Source organism: Alosa pseudoharengus, unplaced genomic scaffold (genome assembly GCF_046254945.1).
Source record: "Alosa pseudoharengus isolate Yale_2024_CS ecotype anadromous, Long Island Sound unplaced genomic scaffold, YU_APseudo_1.1 YU_APseudo_1.1_scf_16, whole genome shotgun sequence".
Taxonomy (NCBI): Eukaryota; Metazoa; Chordata; class Actinopteri; order Clupeiformes; family Clupeidae; genus Alosa; species Alosa pseudoharengus.
In genome coordinates, this window is record NW_027468630.1 from 15,210,356 (window position 1) to 15,225,355 (window position 15,000).

General features: G+C 43.2%; 1 protein-coding gene across 3 annotated transcripts in view; it reads right to left on the reverse strand.

The window, feature by feature from the left end:
• rapgef2b (Rap guanine nucleotide exchange factor 2b) overlaps window positions 1-15,000 on the reverse strand; it is a 113,567-nt gene that overhangs the window by 69,123 nt on the left and 29,444 nt on the right. For all 3 annotated transcript variants that reach the window (XM_076287195.1, XM_076287194.1, XM_076287193.1), the window contains exons 2-4: window positions 12,078-12,148; window positions 10,067-10,123; window positions 2,943-3,026 (exon numbers count right to left, since the gene is read on the reverse strand). In XM_076287195.1, coding sequence (XP_076143310.1) covers window positions 2,943-3,026; window positions 10,067-10,123; window positions 12,078-12,148 — 212 coding nt within the window. The remainder of the gene's footprint in view (window positions 1-2,942; window positions 3,027-10,066; window positions 10,124-12,077; window positions 12,149-15,000) is intronic.

The following is a 15,000-nucleotide window of genomic DNA, read 5'->3' on the forward strand; positions in this document are numbered from 1 at the left end:
TCTCTTTTGAAAATTCAGTTGTATTTAAGACTATTTAAGGATTCGCGGGAACCCTGCTTTTGAATGAAATAGTCTGACCTTCTCCATGAATTTTAATTCTATGAACTATGCGCTTGGTGTGGTGTTCAGCCGTTTCTTCTTCCGGTCGGCGGACTGGGAATCGAAACTAGGAATCGAAATTTAAACTTTTGAACGATTCCGGGAAAATCGCAAAGATAGTCCCGGTTCCAACCAATACTCGATATTCGATACCCAAGCCTAGACAGCAGTGAAACACATTCTGTTCAGGATCACCAAACCAAAGCACCTTTTATTATTTGCTTACATACACACCAACACACACATCAACAGACACACACACATCAACACACAACACACCAACACACACATCAACAAACATATCAACACACACACACCAACACACACACACCAACACACACACATCAACATACACACACCAACACACACACCAACACACACACCAACACACACACCAAAACACACACCAACACAAACGTCAACACACACGTCAACACACACGTCAACACACACGTCAACACACACGTCAACACACACACATCAACACACACACATCAACACACACACCAGGCTTGTGCAAAATTCCAGAATTTGATTGAAACTGGCTCTTAAATTCCCATTCAATTCTTGAATTTCACTTGCATTTCAATTGAGGTAGCAAACAGGAAGCAGAATTGCAATTCGAATTGTGCACAACCCTGACACACACATCAACATACACACACACACCAACACACACACACATCAACACACACACACACATCAACATACACACATCAACACACACACACCAACATACACACACATCAACACATCAACACACACACACATCAACATACACACATCAACATACACACACCAACACACACACCAACACACACACACCAACACACACACACCAACACACACACACCAACATACACACATCAACATACACACACAACAACACACATCAACACACATCAACACACACATCATCACACACACACACACACACACACACACACACACACATCAACACACACATCAACACACACATCAACACACACATCAACACACACAAACACACACAGAAAAAGAAAGACAGAAGAGAGAAAGAAAAAGAGAGGTGAAAGGAGAAAAGGATACTGGATTTCCAACTCACCAGAATCCCAGCCCTGACCATCGCCCTTACTCTGTGTGTGAGTGTGTGTGTGTGTGTGTGTGTGTGAGCTGTACAGGTTAGAAGTGAAGTCCTGACCATGCTGATGCCAGCACTTCTGTCTGTTCACACTCCTGCTGAGTGAGTGTGTGTGTGTGTGTGTGTGTTCTAGCTGCTGAGTTAGTGACAGCAGACTGAAGTCAACATTCCAAAGCATGCCTCACTTCCTGATGGGCTGGGGGCGGGGCTGATCCTTACCCAGAGCACACACATGACCCTGCACTTCACACACACTCACACACACACACACACACACCACTCTACAGCCACGCCCCCCCCCCGCCACACACACACACACATAGAGTACAACATTATAACTCCCTTCTATGTTCATGTATGTGTTTGTGTGTGTGTGTGTGTGTTCATTTGTATATATGTGTGTGTGTGTGTGTGTGTGTGTGTGTGTGTGTATGTGTGTGTGTTCATGTGTATGTGTGTGTTCATGTGTGTGTGTGTTCATGTGTGTGTGTGTTCATCAGTTCAGTTAAAAGTTGTTCTGAGTGGGAAGGATAGTGACTGATTACATATACACACACACAAAGCTACGCTACACCCCCCCCCCCCCACACACACACACATGAAGGCATGTGTGTGTGTGTGGTGTGTGTGTGTGTGAGTGAGTAAGTGTGTGTGTGAGCACCTACCTGCTCCTGGGTAGGAACATGGACTCCTTGATGTGAGTGTGTGTGTGAGTGAGTGTGTCCGTGTGTGTGTGTGAGTGTGTGAGTGAGTGTGTCTGTGTGTGTGTGTGTGTGTGCGTGAGTGAGTGTGTCTGTGTGTGTGTGAGTGAGTGAGTGTGTGTCTGTGTGTGTGTGTGAGAGTGAGTGTGTCAGTGAGTGTGTCTGTGAGTGTTTGTGAGTGAGTGTGTGAGTGTGTCTGTGTGTGAGTGAGTGTGTCTGTGTGTGTGTGTGTGTGAGTGTGTCTGTGAGTGAGTGAGTGAGTGAGTGAGTAAGTGAGTGAGTGTGTCTGTGTGAGTGAGTGAGTGTGTGAGTGAGTGAGTGTGTCTGTGTGAGTGAGTGAGTGTGTCTGTGTGTGTGTGTGTCTGTGAGTGAGTGAGTGTGTCTGTGAGTGAGTGAGTGTGTCTGTGAGTGAGTCTGTGTGAGTGAGTGAGTGTGTCTGTGTGAGTGAGTGTGTCTGTGTGTGTGTGTGTGTGTCTTGAGTGAGTGTGTCTGTGTGAATGAGTGAGTGAGTGAGTCTGTGTGTGTTAGTGAGTGTGTCTGTGTGTGTGAGTGAGTGTGTCTGTGTGTGTGAGTGAGTGTGTCTGTGTGTGTGTGTGAGTGAGTGAGTGAGTGAGTGAGTGAGTGAGTGAGTGAGTGAGTGTGTGTTAGTGAGTGGGTGAGTGTGTGTGAGCTCCTACCTGCTCCTGGGTAGAAACATGGAGTCCTTGATGTGTGCGTGTGTTGTGTGTGTGTGTGTGTGTGAGAGTGTGTGTGTGTGAGTGAATGAGTGAGTGAGTGAGTGAGTGAGTGAGTGAGTGAGTGAGTGAGTGAGTGAGTGAGTGAGTGAGTGAGTGAGTGAGTGAGTGAGTGAGTGAGTGAGTGAGTGAGTGTGCGTGCGTGTGTGTGAGTGTGCGTGTGTGTGTGTGTGCGCTCCTACCTGCTCCTGGGTAGGAACATGGACTCCTTGGTGTGTGCGAGTGTGTGTGTGTGTGTGTGTGTGTGTGTGTGTGTGTGTGTGTGTGTGTGTGTGTGTGAGCTCCTACCTGCTCCTGGGTAGGAACATGGACTCCTTGATGAAGACTGACCCGGAGAGCAGGATGTACCAGCAGCTCCCCACATCGTCAGGGCTGAGGAGAGAGCAGAGCACAGGAGCAGTGAGTGACAGACACACACACACACACGCACGCACACACACACGCACGCACACGCATGCACGCATGCACGCACGCACACACACACACACGCACACACACACACACGCATGCACGCACGCAGTCACGCACGCACGCACACACACACACACACACACACACGCATGCACGCACGCAGTCACGCACGCACGCACACACACATAGGAACACACACGCACGTATATTCGCGGCATACAAAAAAAAAAGGAAATACCCGTAGATGGCGCCGTATCGATATTTTGTAACGAGTGTTATGAATTAAGTGAGCAGTAGGGCAGGGCGATAAAACGATAACGATATGTATCGCAATAGACATGTAATAGATAGATAGATAGATAGATACTTTATTGATCCCTAGGGGAAATTGATATCAATAAAAAATATGTTTGATAGAACATTCGATAATTAAAAGCAACACACACCTCCCGCCTTACGTTGTCCATAAATAAATAGGCTAAATATATCTTGCATTGTAGCTAGTATGTGCAACTCTACCAGAGTAGGCGATAGAAGTAGGCCTACCTCAACACAGACTCTCAATGAGTCCTTGCCCCGTGCACTCTCTCTCTCTCCCTCACAACAGGCGCATCCCTCCTCAGCATGCACACATGTAATCCAAACATTCACAATCGTGCAAGCCGACTGGCTAAATTAGTATTAAATCCGGTTAGCATCATTAGCACGCTGCACAAATTTGTTAAAAAATGTTGCATTCAAATTGACTGCTAAATTCTAATCATCTCAATCCCGATGCAAATGGAAAAGTATTTTCCAAGACTAAAACGGGCCTGTCCCAAGGAGAAAAAGTGTTCATTTGAAACTTAAACACACGTGGGGAAACTGAACAGTCTAAGCAGTAGACTATGATAAACTAGCAAATTAAGCTACTTTGTTTACAATATTTCCAGGCTTCAACAAGTGCTGCTTTTCATTAGACTTATGTGCACATTTATTTATTTGAGTGTTTTTCATGATTGTGTTGCTATTTCTTTTCCCTGTTTGCTTTGATTGATAACTGAGGTGATTAAAATCAGAGGAAGGTTAAGTTTAAAATAAAAGTGTTTAAATTGAACTTTTTTTTTCTTCTGGTCCTTATCTAAAATATTTTTTTTTAAAAAAATCAATAATTATCGATATCGACTGATATGAAATACTTATATCGTGATACAGTTTTCAGCCATATCGCCCAGCCCTAGTGAGCAGCCACCAAACTTCTTCACAACAGCGTCACAAGCCTGAGTAACGTAGAGACCAAGAGATCATCTCAACAAAGTGGTTCAAAAGTTGACCAACAACTGAGAAGGAGCTTTGATGGCAATTTAAAAATCACATGATTAACGCGATGGCAAAAATGCAAACAGTCATAATCACAATCTGGTCCTAAAAGCGGCCGCTTCCAACAAATTGATAGGAGGGGTATGAAGGGGCATGAAGGCGTATGGAGGGGTATGAAGGGGCACTGGAGGGGTAGGGAGGGTTATGGAGGGATATGAAGGGGTATGAAGGGGTACTGGAGGGGTATGGAGGGGTATGAAGGGGCACTGGATGGGTATGGAGGGGTATGAAGGGGCACTGGAGGGGTATGAAGGGGTATAAAGGGGCACTGGAGGGGTAGGGAGGGGTATGGAGGGGTATAAAGGGGCACTGGAGGGGTATGAAGGGGTATGAAGGGGCACTGGAGGGGTATGGAGGGGTATGAAGGGGCACTGGAGGGGTATGAAGGGGCACTGGAGGGGTAGGGAGGGGTATGGAGGGGTATGAAGGGGCACTGGAGGGGTATGGAGGGGTATGAAGGGGCACTGGAGGGGTATGAAGGAGGGGTAGGGAGGGGTATGGAGAGGCACTGGAGGGGTATGGAGGGGTATAAAGGGGTATGGAGGGGCGTCTTTAGCAAGAGTAAACTTGGAGAAGTGTGAGGGAGGCCTACGATGGGGTAGAGATGGGTTTCCATTCCTGTGTGTGTGTGTGTGTGTGTGTGTGTGTGTGTGTTATCTCTACCTTCTTCCCTATCCTGAGGGAGGCCTATGATGAGGGTTTTCTGAATGAAGCTAATATGTAAAGTTTGGGGAATGTGTGGTGTGCATATCGCGCATAATGCGCATATCGCCATCTAGCATAGCGGAGTAAGACATTCGTACAAAAGGGTTTTTCCTTCGTCATGGAAACAGAGATCATGAAATCATGGCAGTGGTCCAGTCAAATCCCCTAGCAGAGCTTTACCTGCAGCTCCACCTGCTGGGCACTGACTGACCAGAAGGCAGAATGAGTCATTAGAACTGTGGACATCAAATATTGAGGGAAATTGAGATTTGTGTAACACTGTTTGACTGATATGGTAATCAGGAATATTTTGTTATTAAAAAGACTAAAATGTTTTGGCTTAAACTTGACTAAGATACCTTGAGTTCCAGGCATGCAAACTGGTCAGGGGTGAAAAAGGTGAGAAGGGCACGCGAAGTGATAATAGTGCATAGCTTCCACGGAGTATAAAAATGGCCCAAAACCAGAGATTTACAAAGAAAACAAACTATAAAATCACTAAAAAATTTGTTGTGGCCAAAAATATCATATGTATGATAAAAAATAAGTGAATATAAAAAAAGTGTCTTCTTCTCCTATTTCTCCTTAAGTGTGAGGGGCCCGTTGCACTGTTTGGCAGCATGCTTCAGCATGGCCCTCCTCTCCTAAGCAATCTACATGAGTTTTCTTTCTTTCTTTTTTCTCTGTGCCTGAAGTTCATACATTTTTGAAGATTTCAGGCCAACTAAAAAAATTAATCTTATTAATTACATACTCTGTGATAATATATATAATTTTTGCTGAGAAAGTATTTTAAATATTTAAATTCAAATGAATCATTGAATAATCAGCATTAGTGACATTAAAGTTGAAAAACTCTTTTATTATTATTTTCACTGTTCAAATAATGACCATAATAATCTATGATATGACCTAATATGCTGAGGAAATAAATTCAAAATTGCTTCGGGAAGAAGTTTTTTTCACATACAAGGCATTTCATTCTACAGATATAACCTGGGGACACAATGAAAATAAATGAACACTCCCCTCCATGTCAACACTATTTCTTTCCATTGATGTGCGACTTTAGAGTTGACAAACTCCGGTGATATGCAAATTCCTTGCTGCACACATTGCAGAGGACTTTATTTTAATCAACACTTTATTTTTGTCAAAACCATCAGGCCATTTTTTAAAAGTAAATGTTCCAATCAATGATCTAGGCAGCACATTTTCTTCTCTCTCCTTCATTTTACAGTAATGGTTACTAACTAGAACGGCTCGAGGTCAAAGGTCATACGGAATCGATTAATCTGCGTTATTTTTTCTCAAATTAATTAATCGAAATTAATCAGTTATTTTGACAGCCCTAATATATATGTATGTATGTATATATAGCCACAATAGTTATTTCATAGTCATATGCGTTCATAAGTATTGTAGTGACAGCTTTTCAGCGGTCACTTCTGAGAGCGGATAACTCCGGACAACGCCCGTCTTAGAATATAGAGCAATTTATTAATTCACTTTTTGTCAAAATACAAACAAAAGCCTCTATCGCATTCACGCGGTTGAAAATTTGTTTGCCACTTCCGCTCTACCTGGCCAAAGGTGTCCCAGCCCTATAATAGCTATCCGTCAATCAGACGGCCAGACGTCACTCTTAATTGGCCAGACAGTTTTAACACGTAAAGATATGTACATTTAAACCATATTCATCATAATTATAAAACCATATTTCATGAACATAAATATCAAAACGGCTCCAACAAGTATCCAGCTACATTTAATACGGTTAAAGATATTCACAAATACTGGATGTGGTGGACATTCCTTTATTCTGAGATACATCAATAGGTTCTCAAAACAATTCCAAACAGACATAAGGTGCTTATAGAGCAGGTCCAGATTATTTGTGAAATTAACCAGTAAAACAGTGTCATGGGATGGAATATATAACATTCATACCCAACTTCTGTCATAGCTCATATTTTTAAAAGAAACCAGTGAAAACTATCCTGACAAACAATAAGCAGCATTTTAATGCCTCAATCAAGTGATGTGTGTGTGTGTGTGTTCGTGTGTATGTGCTTATTAATATGGCTCATGAACACACTGTTTAGAGAAACATTTGGGCATGAGAAGGAACACTCCTGTGACTGCCCACTCTTCAAAGCAATGTGTTGGAAACGGTGTTGGAAACGGTCTATCTGGACATAGAGATGTATTAAAACAACACAAGTTGGGTCACAAAAGCAATGTGTTGGAAACAACACAAACTGTGTCGTCCCTATCTGGACATACAGTGGAGATGTGTTAAAAACAACGCAAGTTGGGTTGTTTTCAACACATTAGTTTTAAGAGTGTAGATAATAATGTGTGTGACATACTTTAAAATCAGTAACCGTTGTCTTGGCTTTTTGGTTTGATCTTTGGTGTGCCTAAGCCCCAAAAAGAAAGAATCTCTGCCCCAGGACTATGGACTCAGCAGACAGACACACACAGAGACACACACACACACACACAGCGTTCCCAGTTCCCAGGCACTTCCCATGTTCAACACAGCCAACAGCTAGCATTTCACTAATCGCTAGCATCTAGCTAACAAATTACACAGCAAAGGACAACGGCAGTTCAAACGAGGGTAAGCAAACAAACGTCTTGTCATTGTTAATATTCCACATATGGCAGTAGTGCTGTCACGATACCAAAATTATGACTTCGATACGATACCTGCCATAGATACCTCGATGCTCGATACTGAAACTATACCACGGCAAAAAATATCTGGAAAAGAAAGGACGCAGACCTCCTCCAAGTGTATTGACTCATTTGTGTTGAATTTGGTGCACTTCTGTAGTGTGCAGGTCAAATCTGGGTTCTAAACTTCTAAACTTCCTACATAATTATTATTTTTTATAGTCAGTAAAATAATAATTTGTGTGTGATTAAGTCCTTTATTGTTTGTTATAGTTCATTTACATTGTGTTGTGTTTTGGCAATAAAGTACCTTTAAATAGCCAAAGTAGGCTAGATTTACTGCATGCAAATCACTGAATGCTATGCAGAGGGGCCTAATCTTTAGGCCATCTGATGTAGGCTACACTAGGCCTTCCAGTCGTTATGTCTCGTCAAAATTCACTGATAAAGGAAGGTTCGAATTATCCCAGAAAACCATACTCGTTTCAGTTAGGCTAAACTAAAACTGAAGGAATGAACTTGGCACTAATCATGTAGTGGTATTTTCTATAGCCTATTCGTTAACCTGTCGTTCTTTGAACTCTTTAAAAATGTTGGGATAGCCTATGTCTGCCAGGTGCTTAGCCAAGTTCTATACCTAGCCTACTGCTGAATGACTTTGAAACATATTTTACAAACGGGCCTCTGTGTACAGCAAATAACTATGTTGACGTTGGCTGCGCACTCACTCACTCAGAGATGCCTGCTTGACACACCCACTTGCCTAGATAGTAGTTGAATAACTTGCCTTACCAGATTAAATGTCTGTTCTTGGTCTTGGATTTTGTGAAATAAATTTCTAAATAAATACGACTTATAGTCCAGTGCGACTTATGCATGTTTTTTTCCTCTTCATGATTCATTTAAAGACAGGTTGTAATAACTAAGTGGGAATTTATGCTGAAAAGGCAAATGTTATTGAAGACGTCATTAAATGAATGCTTTAGATCATGGTCTGAAACATTCATTAACAATATTACATTAACAATGTTACCATCCAAAGATACAGTTAGAACGGTGAAAACAAGAACATATTAACAACAAGAACATTATTTAACAACTGTTTAGTTAAGGCATAACTTGGATGATTATAACAACGCATAACTATCCAAATTTTTTTGCAAATCAGCAAATCCCTGAACTGTCCACGTTTTTGACAGGCCAGCAGTAAGCTATAGCCGATTGCTTTCTGTGCTACCAGTTAGCCATGAGGATTTGTCATACTATGTAGCATTCAGTAGCCTACACTAGCCTTACCATCTTTTTTTGGATCTGGTCTTCCTGCTGCTTTGATCCTAACCTTCACACTGTATTACTCTTTATTTCACGAGCAATAAAACAAGCTTTCCGTTTAACACAAGATTCTTCGCTGTATGACCGCAGATAACGAGATTCTTGCAGAGCAGCTAGCTGCTTATTGGTTCACTGTTGCCGCTAAATTCCAGAGCCTCTGGCTAGACCCTCCCACTCAAACGGAGGAGCTTCCACCCTTGCCCATTGAAAACGAAGGGATTCATGAGCCGCTGGGGTCTGAGGCGTTTATAATGGACTTCAATGAGGGGCTTGAGGAGGAAGCTCCTCCATACAGTAATTTTCAATTGCGATAGGGGGTGCTGTTGGCATTTTGACCTAGGGGACCGATTTTGTTCATTCAAAGTGTTCAAATAGTAATATTAACAGTAATTTATCAGATTAGTAATTCACTTTACATATTTTTATTTTTCTCTGAAATTTTAAGGAGGGTGTTCCTCCCTTTCCTCAATGAAGCAGCCTCCTCTGACACTGACACACACACACACACACACGTATGGTTGGGGGATGGGCTCCTAGCTAATCCACATTCCCTTTGTCTAATCGCCTTCCTAACGAGACAGCTAATCCAGTTTAAACACACACACACACACACACAGGTTGGTGAGGGGACTCCCATTCTATCATTGGGGGCAGCCGTAGCCTGACCAAATTTCCCTCACAGGATCAAAAGAGTATATATACACTAATACTTATACTTATACAGAGGGCAGATGAATTACATCAAAAAAACACCCACATCACCATTAGAGATTACTACATGGCATTCGTGTGTGTGTTCATGTCCATGTGCATATGTGTGTGTGTGTGTGTGAGTGTCTGCGTGTGTGGATATGTGTGTCCATGTGCATGTGTGTGTGTGTTTCCATGTGCACGTGTGAGAGTGTGTGTGTGTGTGTACTTACTAGTACAGGACCTCATTGGCTTCATGCCTCTCATAGCGGACCGTTTCACACATGATCCTGAAACAGAGACAGACCGGAGGAGTTAACTCCAGAACACACACACACACACACACACACACACACACACACACACACACACACACACACACACACACACACACACACACACACACACATCCACACCAGGGATGGAAATTAAATATTTTTTCTACCTGCCACTGTGGCTGGTGGATTCCAAAATCTACCAGCCACTCAACTTTTTTACCAGCCATAGGAGAAACGGCATGAAAATGTGATATCATGATTACAGTAGGCTACCCAAAATTATCACGGTAATCGCCATTATTGCAATACGACTAAAATGTGCCCTAAAAGTAAAAAAAGTTTTGCCCTAAACCTACCAGCTGTCCTCCAAGCACAGTAGCAACAAAACTAAAGGTTAACAGAACCACATTCATATGCTATAGTGTCATAAAAGTGGTGTGGCGCCTTTAAGACTCCGTTTGTGTGAGTTCTGGAGCATCCTATAATCCAACTCTCCAACTTGATCTAACTATAGTGTACATCATCTGATTTAAATATTTACAGGTATCAAGGCTATATTTAACATTTAGCAATTATTTTCTGTTTGGCCAGTTATGAAATCATGCACTGAACAATTTAAGCACAGCTCAGCTTTAAGAAACGTAATATGCATGCTTAGCATTTTGTGAAACTACATTGGAAAAACTCTGGTTGTACAGTTATCTAGGCGATATTGTTAACATGTATTTTGTATTTGGCCTTATCATGTATGACAAAAGCCCAAAGTTGGAGACCGTGTAGACATTTGCTTCAATTTCAAAACCGGATTACTCTGGAACGGCTATAACTTGTATAAGAGAATGCTTTACACCTTTGTGTTCGGTAAGTTCTGCTGTTTATTCTGGTAACGTTACATGATCCCTGCTGTTGAGGCTGGCAACGTTACATGATCCCTACAGACACTTTTTTTATTTTTAACCGTCAATAAGTATGAAAATTAGACCGGATCTGACTATTTGTGGTATGCTAGCTACCCGCCACAGTGGCTGGCAAGTTGACCAAATTCACCCGCCAGCGCACAAAACTACCCGCATTTGGCGGGGGGCGGGTGGTTAATTTCCATCCCTGATCCACACACACATCCACACACACATCCACACACACACACACACACATCCATTCCACACACATCCACACACACACAGACACACACACACACACACACACAGACACACACACACACACACACACACACACACACACACACACACACACAGATAAAGAGAGTTCCTCTGATGTTCTTTAAGGTGAATAAGGGTCTATTTTCTTTTTCCGTGCCGGCATTCCTGAAGACGGCTTCATCCCAGTGCGAGGCCCCATGGGGGCGGGGCTTGGAATGTTGGGAATGTAGTTGAATGTTCTGGAAGCTGGGGTCATGTGGTGATATTGTGCTGCTGGGGCAATCGTGTGTGTGTGAGTGTGTGTGTGTGAGAGAGAGACAGTGTGTGTGTGTGTGTGTTTGTGAGAAAGAGTGTGCATGTGTGTGAGTGTGTGTAAGTGATAGTGTGTGTGTGTGTGTGTGAGCGAGAGTGTGTGTGTGTGTGTATGATGTAAGAGAGAGTGAGTGAGTGAGTGAGTGAGAGAGAGAGTGAGTGTGTGTGAGTGTATGTGTGAACATGTGTGTGTGTGTGTGTGTGTGTGTGTGTGTGTGTGTGTGTGGTCAGAGACTAGCTCCAACAGACCCTTAAACCGATTGCAGAGGCCCAGACAACAATGTGACTAACTCACACTACTGATGTCAAGTGTGTTAGAGGGTGTGTGTGTGTGTGTGTGTGTGTGTGTGTGTGTGTGTGTGTGTGTGTGTGTGTGTGTGTGTAAGACTGTTACACACAACACTGAGCTCACGCTAAACAGCGGTGTGTCTAAGGAGGCACAAACACACACACATAAATACACACACATAAACACACACACCCATTTGTGTTACCTGAGCTGGTGCTCTCTGAGATTTGACAACGCTTCCATCCCATGAAGATATGAGTACACAATCTCCAGATCCTGAGGGGAAGAGAGAGAGAGAGAGAGAGAGAGAGAGAGAGAGATAAGGAGAGGGGAAGAGAGCGATATTTTATTATTTCTCGTGTCCCTTTTCCCTTCCTCTCGGCTCTCTAAGCACCACAACATTTTATTTATTATGGGATGTCCCTGTGCAGGTCTTTACACACACACACACACACGGTTTCTGGCCCCCACAACAGGATCCAATGGGAAGTAATTACAGGGTAATTTTTGCCATGGTGTTTTAACCAGCTATTTCGACACCAAGAGAGGGCAGTGCTGCTGCTAGCCACTAGATGGCAGTGTAGCACCTCTGCTGCCTGCGGCAGCACAATAAGCAGCATCACAGCTCCACAGCTCCCCTGCTGGATGGAATGAGACACTGCAACCCACTGTGGCTTTTCCCCTCAAATATTGCTTCTAAATGCAACATGGAAAGAATGCAAAGGCCATTTCCACAGCTTCAACATGCCCAGTGGGGCTCTGTGTCCAAACCCCTGACCCCAGCTCATACACACACACACACACACACACACACACAGATAGAGATAGAAAGAGAGAAAGAGATCGAGAGAATTTCTCATTGCGTAACTATGAAATTGTGATTGATGTGTTTGTGTGTTCTGTGTGTGTGTTCTATGTAAGGCATGAGGGTTCAAGGGGAAATCAGGGGTGGAGGTCCCAGCAGACCAAACACCACCACCAGAGACTCCTCCCCTTCCAATCACCAGAGACTCCTCCCCTCCCACACAGCATACAACAGATCCTCTAACTTACACACACACACACACACACATACGTGTCTCTACCCTCTCCACACTCTGTGTGTGTGTGTGTGTGTGTGTGTGTGTGTTGCTCTGTGTTTATCAGTGCAGCTCCTGGTTGATCTCTGCCTGCCAAGATGCCCACATCACAATGCCAGCTTTGTGCTTTGTGTGTGTGTGTGTTCTTGCCCGCATCATTACACAACTCCACTGGCACCGGAGAGGGTATCCGGGGCAACCCCACTCAAACCAGAGCCCCTGGGTCACCTGCAACAAACTCCACACTCACACACTCACATAACAAACTCTTACTACATGAAACTGTGGAATGTCATAAAGCCAGGTGAAGGTCCACATTGCATTAAAAGAAGCTGACCTGCATGTGCGTGTGTGTGTGTGTGTGTGTATGTGGTCTAACGCGAGCACTATAGCTACAGCCGTCCTCTTCATATTTTTGGAAACTTGTGACTTGTTTGGTTTTGTTTATGTAAAGCACATTGAATGACCTCTGTGTATGAAATGTGCTATATAAATAAACTTGACTTGACTTGATTATTATTGTTTTTTCCTTTTCACTTGTTTGTTGTTTTTGTTGAAATAAGACTTTGCATGATACAGCAATAACTACAGTACTATTTCAACTTGAATTTGATAGAGAGAAAGAGAGGCAGAGAGAGAGAGAAAAAGAGAGAGAGAGGGAGAGAGAGAGACGGAGAGGCAGAGACAGAGAGGGGGAGAGAGAGAGGGGGGGAGAGAGAGAAAAAGAGAGAGAGGGAGAGAGAGAGGGAGGGGAGAGAGAGGCAGAGAGAAAGAGAGAGAAGCAGAGAGAGTAGGGCTGTGCAATTAAATGATTCATCGTGATTATGACTTGAAAACAACATAATTGAAATTTAATTATTATTTTGCTACATTCCGTTTGATAACAACATGCCCCTTTTGTGTTAAGTTGTCCTGTGCATTATCTTTTTACAAGTTGGATTTTTCATTTCCATATTTTTCCTGTTGGATTATAGTTAACATTCAATTTACAAATGTCTAAACATGTACGTTTTGAAAATGGATGACAATTCCAAAATCTATGAGTAATTGTGTTTAATAATCGTGATCGGCGTGAAAACGTGTTTAATAATCGTGATCGACGTGAAAAACGTTTTTGCCATCATCGAGCAACACTGAGAGAGAGTCGAGTGAGTGAGTTGTGTTACTGAGAGAGTTCATGTGCATGTGTGTGTGTGTGTGTGTGTGTGTGTGTGTGCGTGTGTGCGTGTGTGTGTGTGTGTGTGTGTGTGTGTGTGTGTGTGTGTGTGTGTGTGTGTATGGTGTCCAGTGTCCAGGTCACATGAATATAAATGGCCGCCGCGTCTCCTGTGCCAGGGCAGCCGGACAGCAGGGAATCCTGGGATAGCGTCTCTAATAGCAACTCAGTGTCACATGACCCAGGTGTCCAAGGTCATGGGTGAGGGGGTCAGACATGTGTAAAGAGGATAAAACGCACGCACATCCAAGTCTGATCCTGGGTGCTGGACAAAAAAATGACGATGAGAAAGAGAGGAAAAAGTCCGCAACACCAGTATATGCTACCAATAGTTGTTTTTATTACCGTGACGTTTCGGGCCAGCTCAAGCCCTTCATCAGACGTAAGGGGGTCAGACACACACACACACACACACACCTGAACACACACACACACACCTGTACACACCAGTGGTGATTGCTGCTCTTTGGAACAGGGGAAGCTCTGATAAAAATGGTCAATTATTAAATGAATATTATTAAGGTGCTATATTGTTCTTTGAGGGCAAAAATGATCCCAAAACCCAGAATAGGCCAAACAGTAGGCTATAGAGTTGGCATGGCAGACATGGCATAGAACTACACCATTACATAGCGCGCTACCTAACAGCCTAAATACACAACTAAAACAAAAGCAAGTCACAAACTCTGTAACTCCACATTACGGTTTTATTTACAGTATGCTATTTACAAAGACAAATAGAAACCGACTGTATTGCTCCCAAATTATGAGAATTTGAGCTGCAACTTGCCTTGCCTCTCGACTTCACCTGCCAACACTAACGTTAACGCATC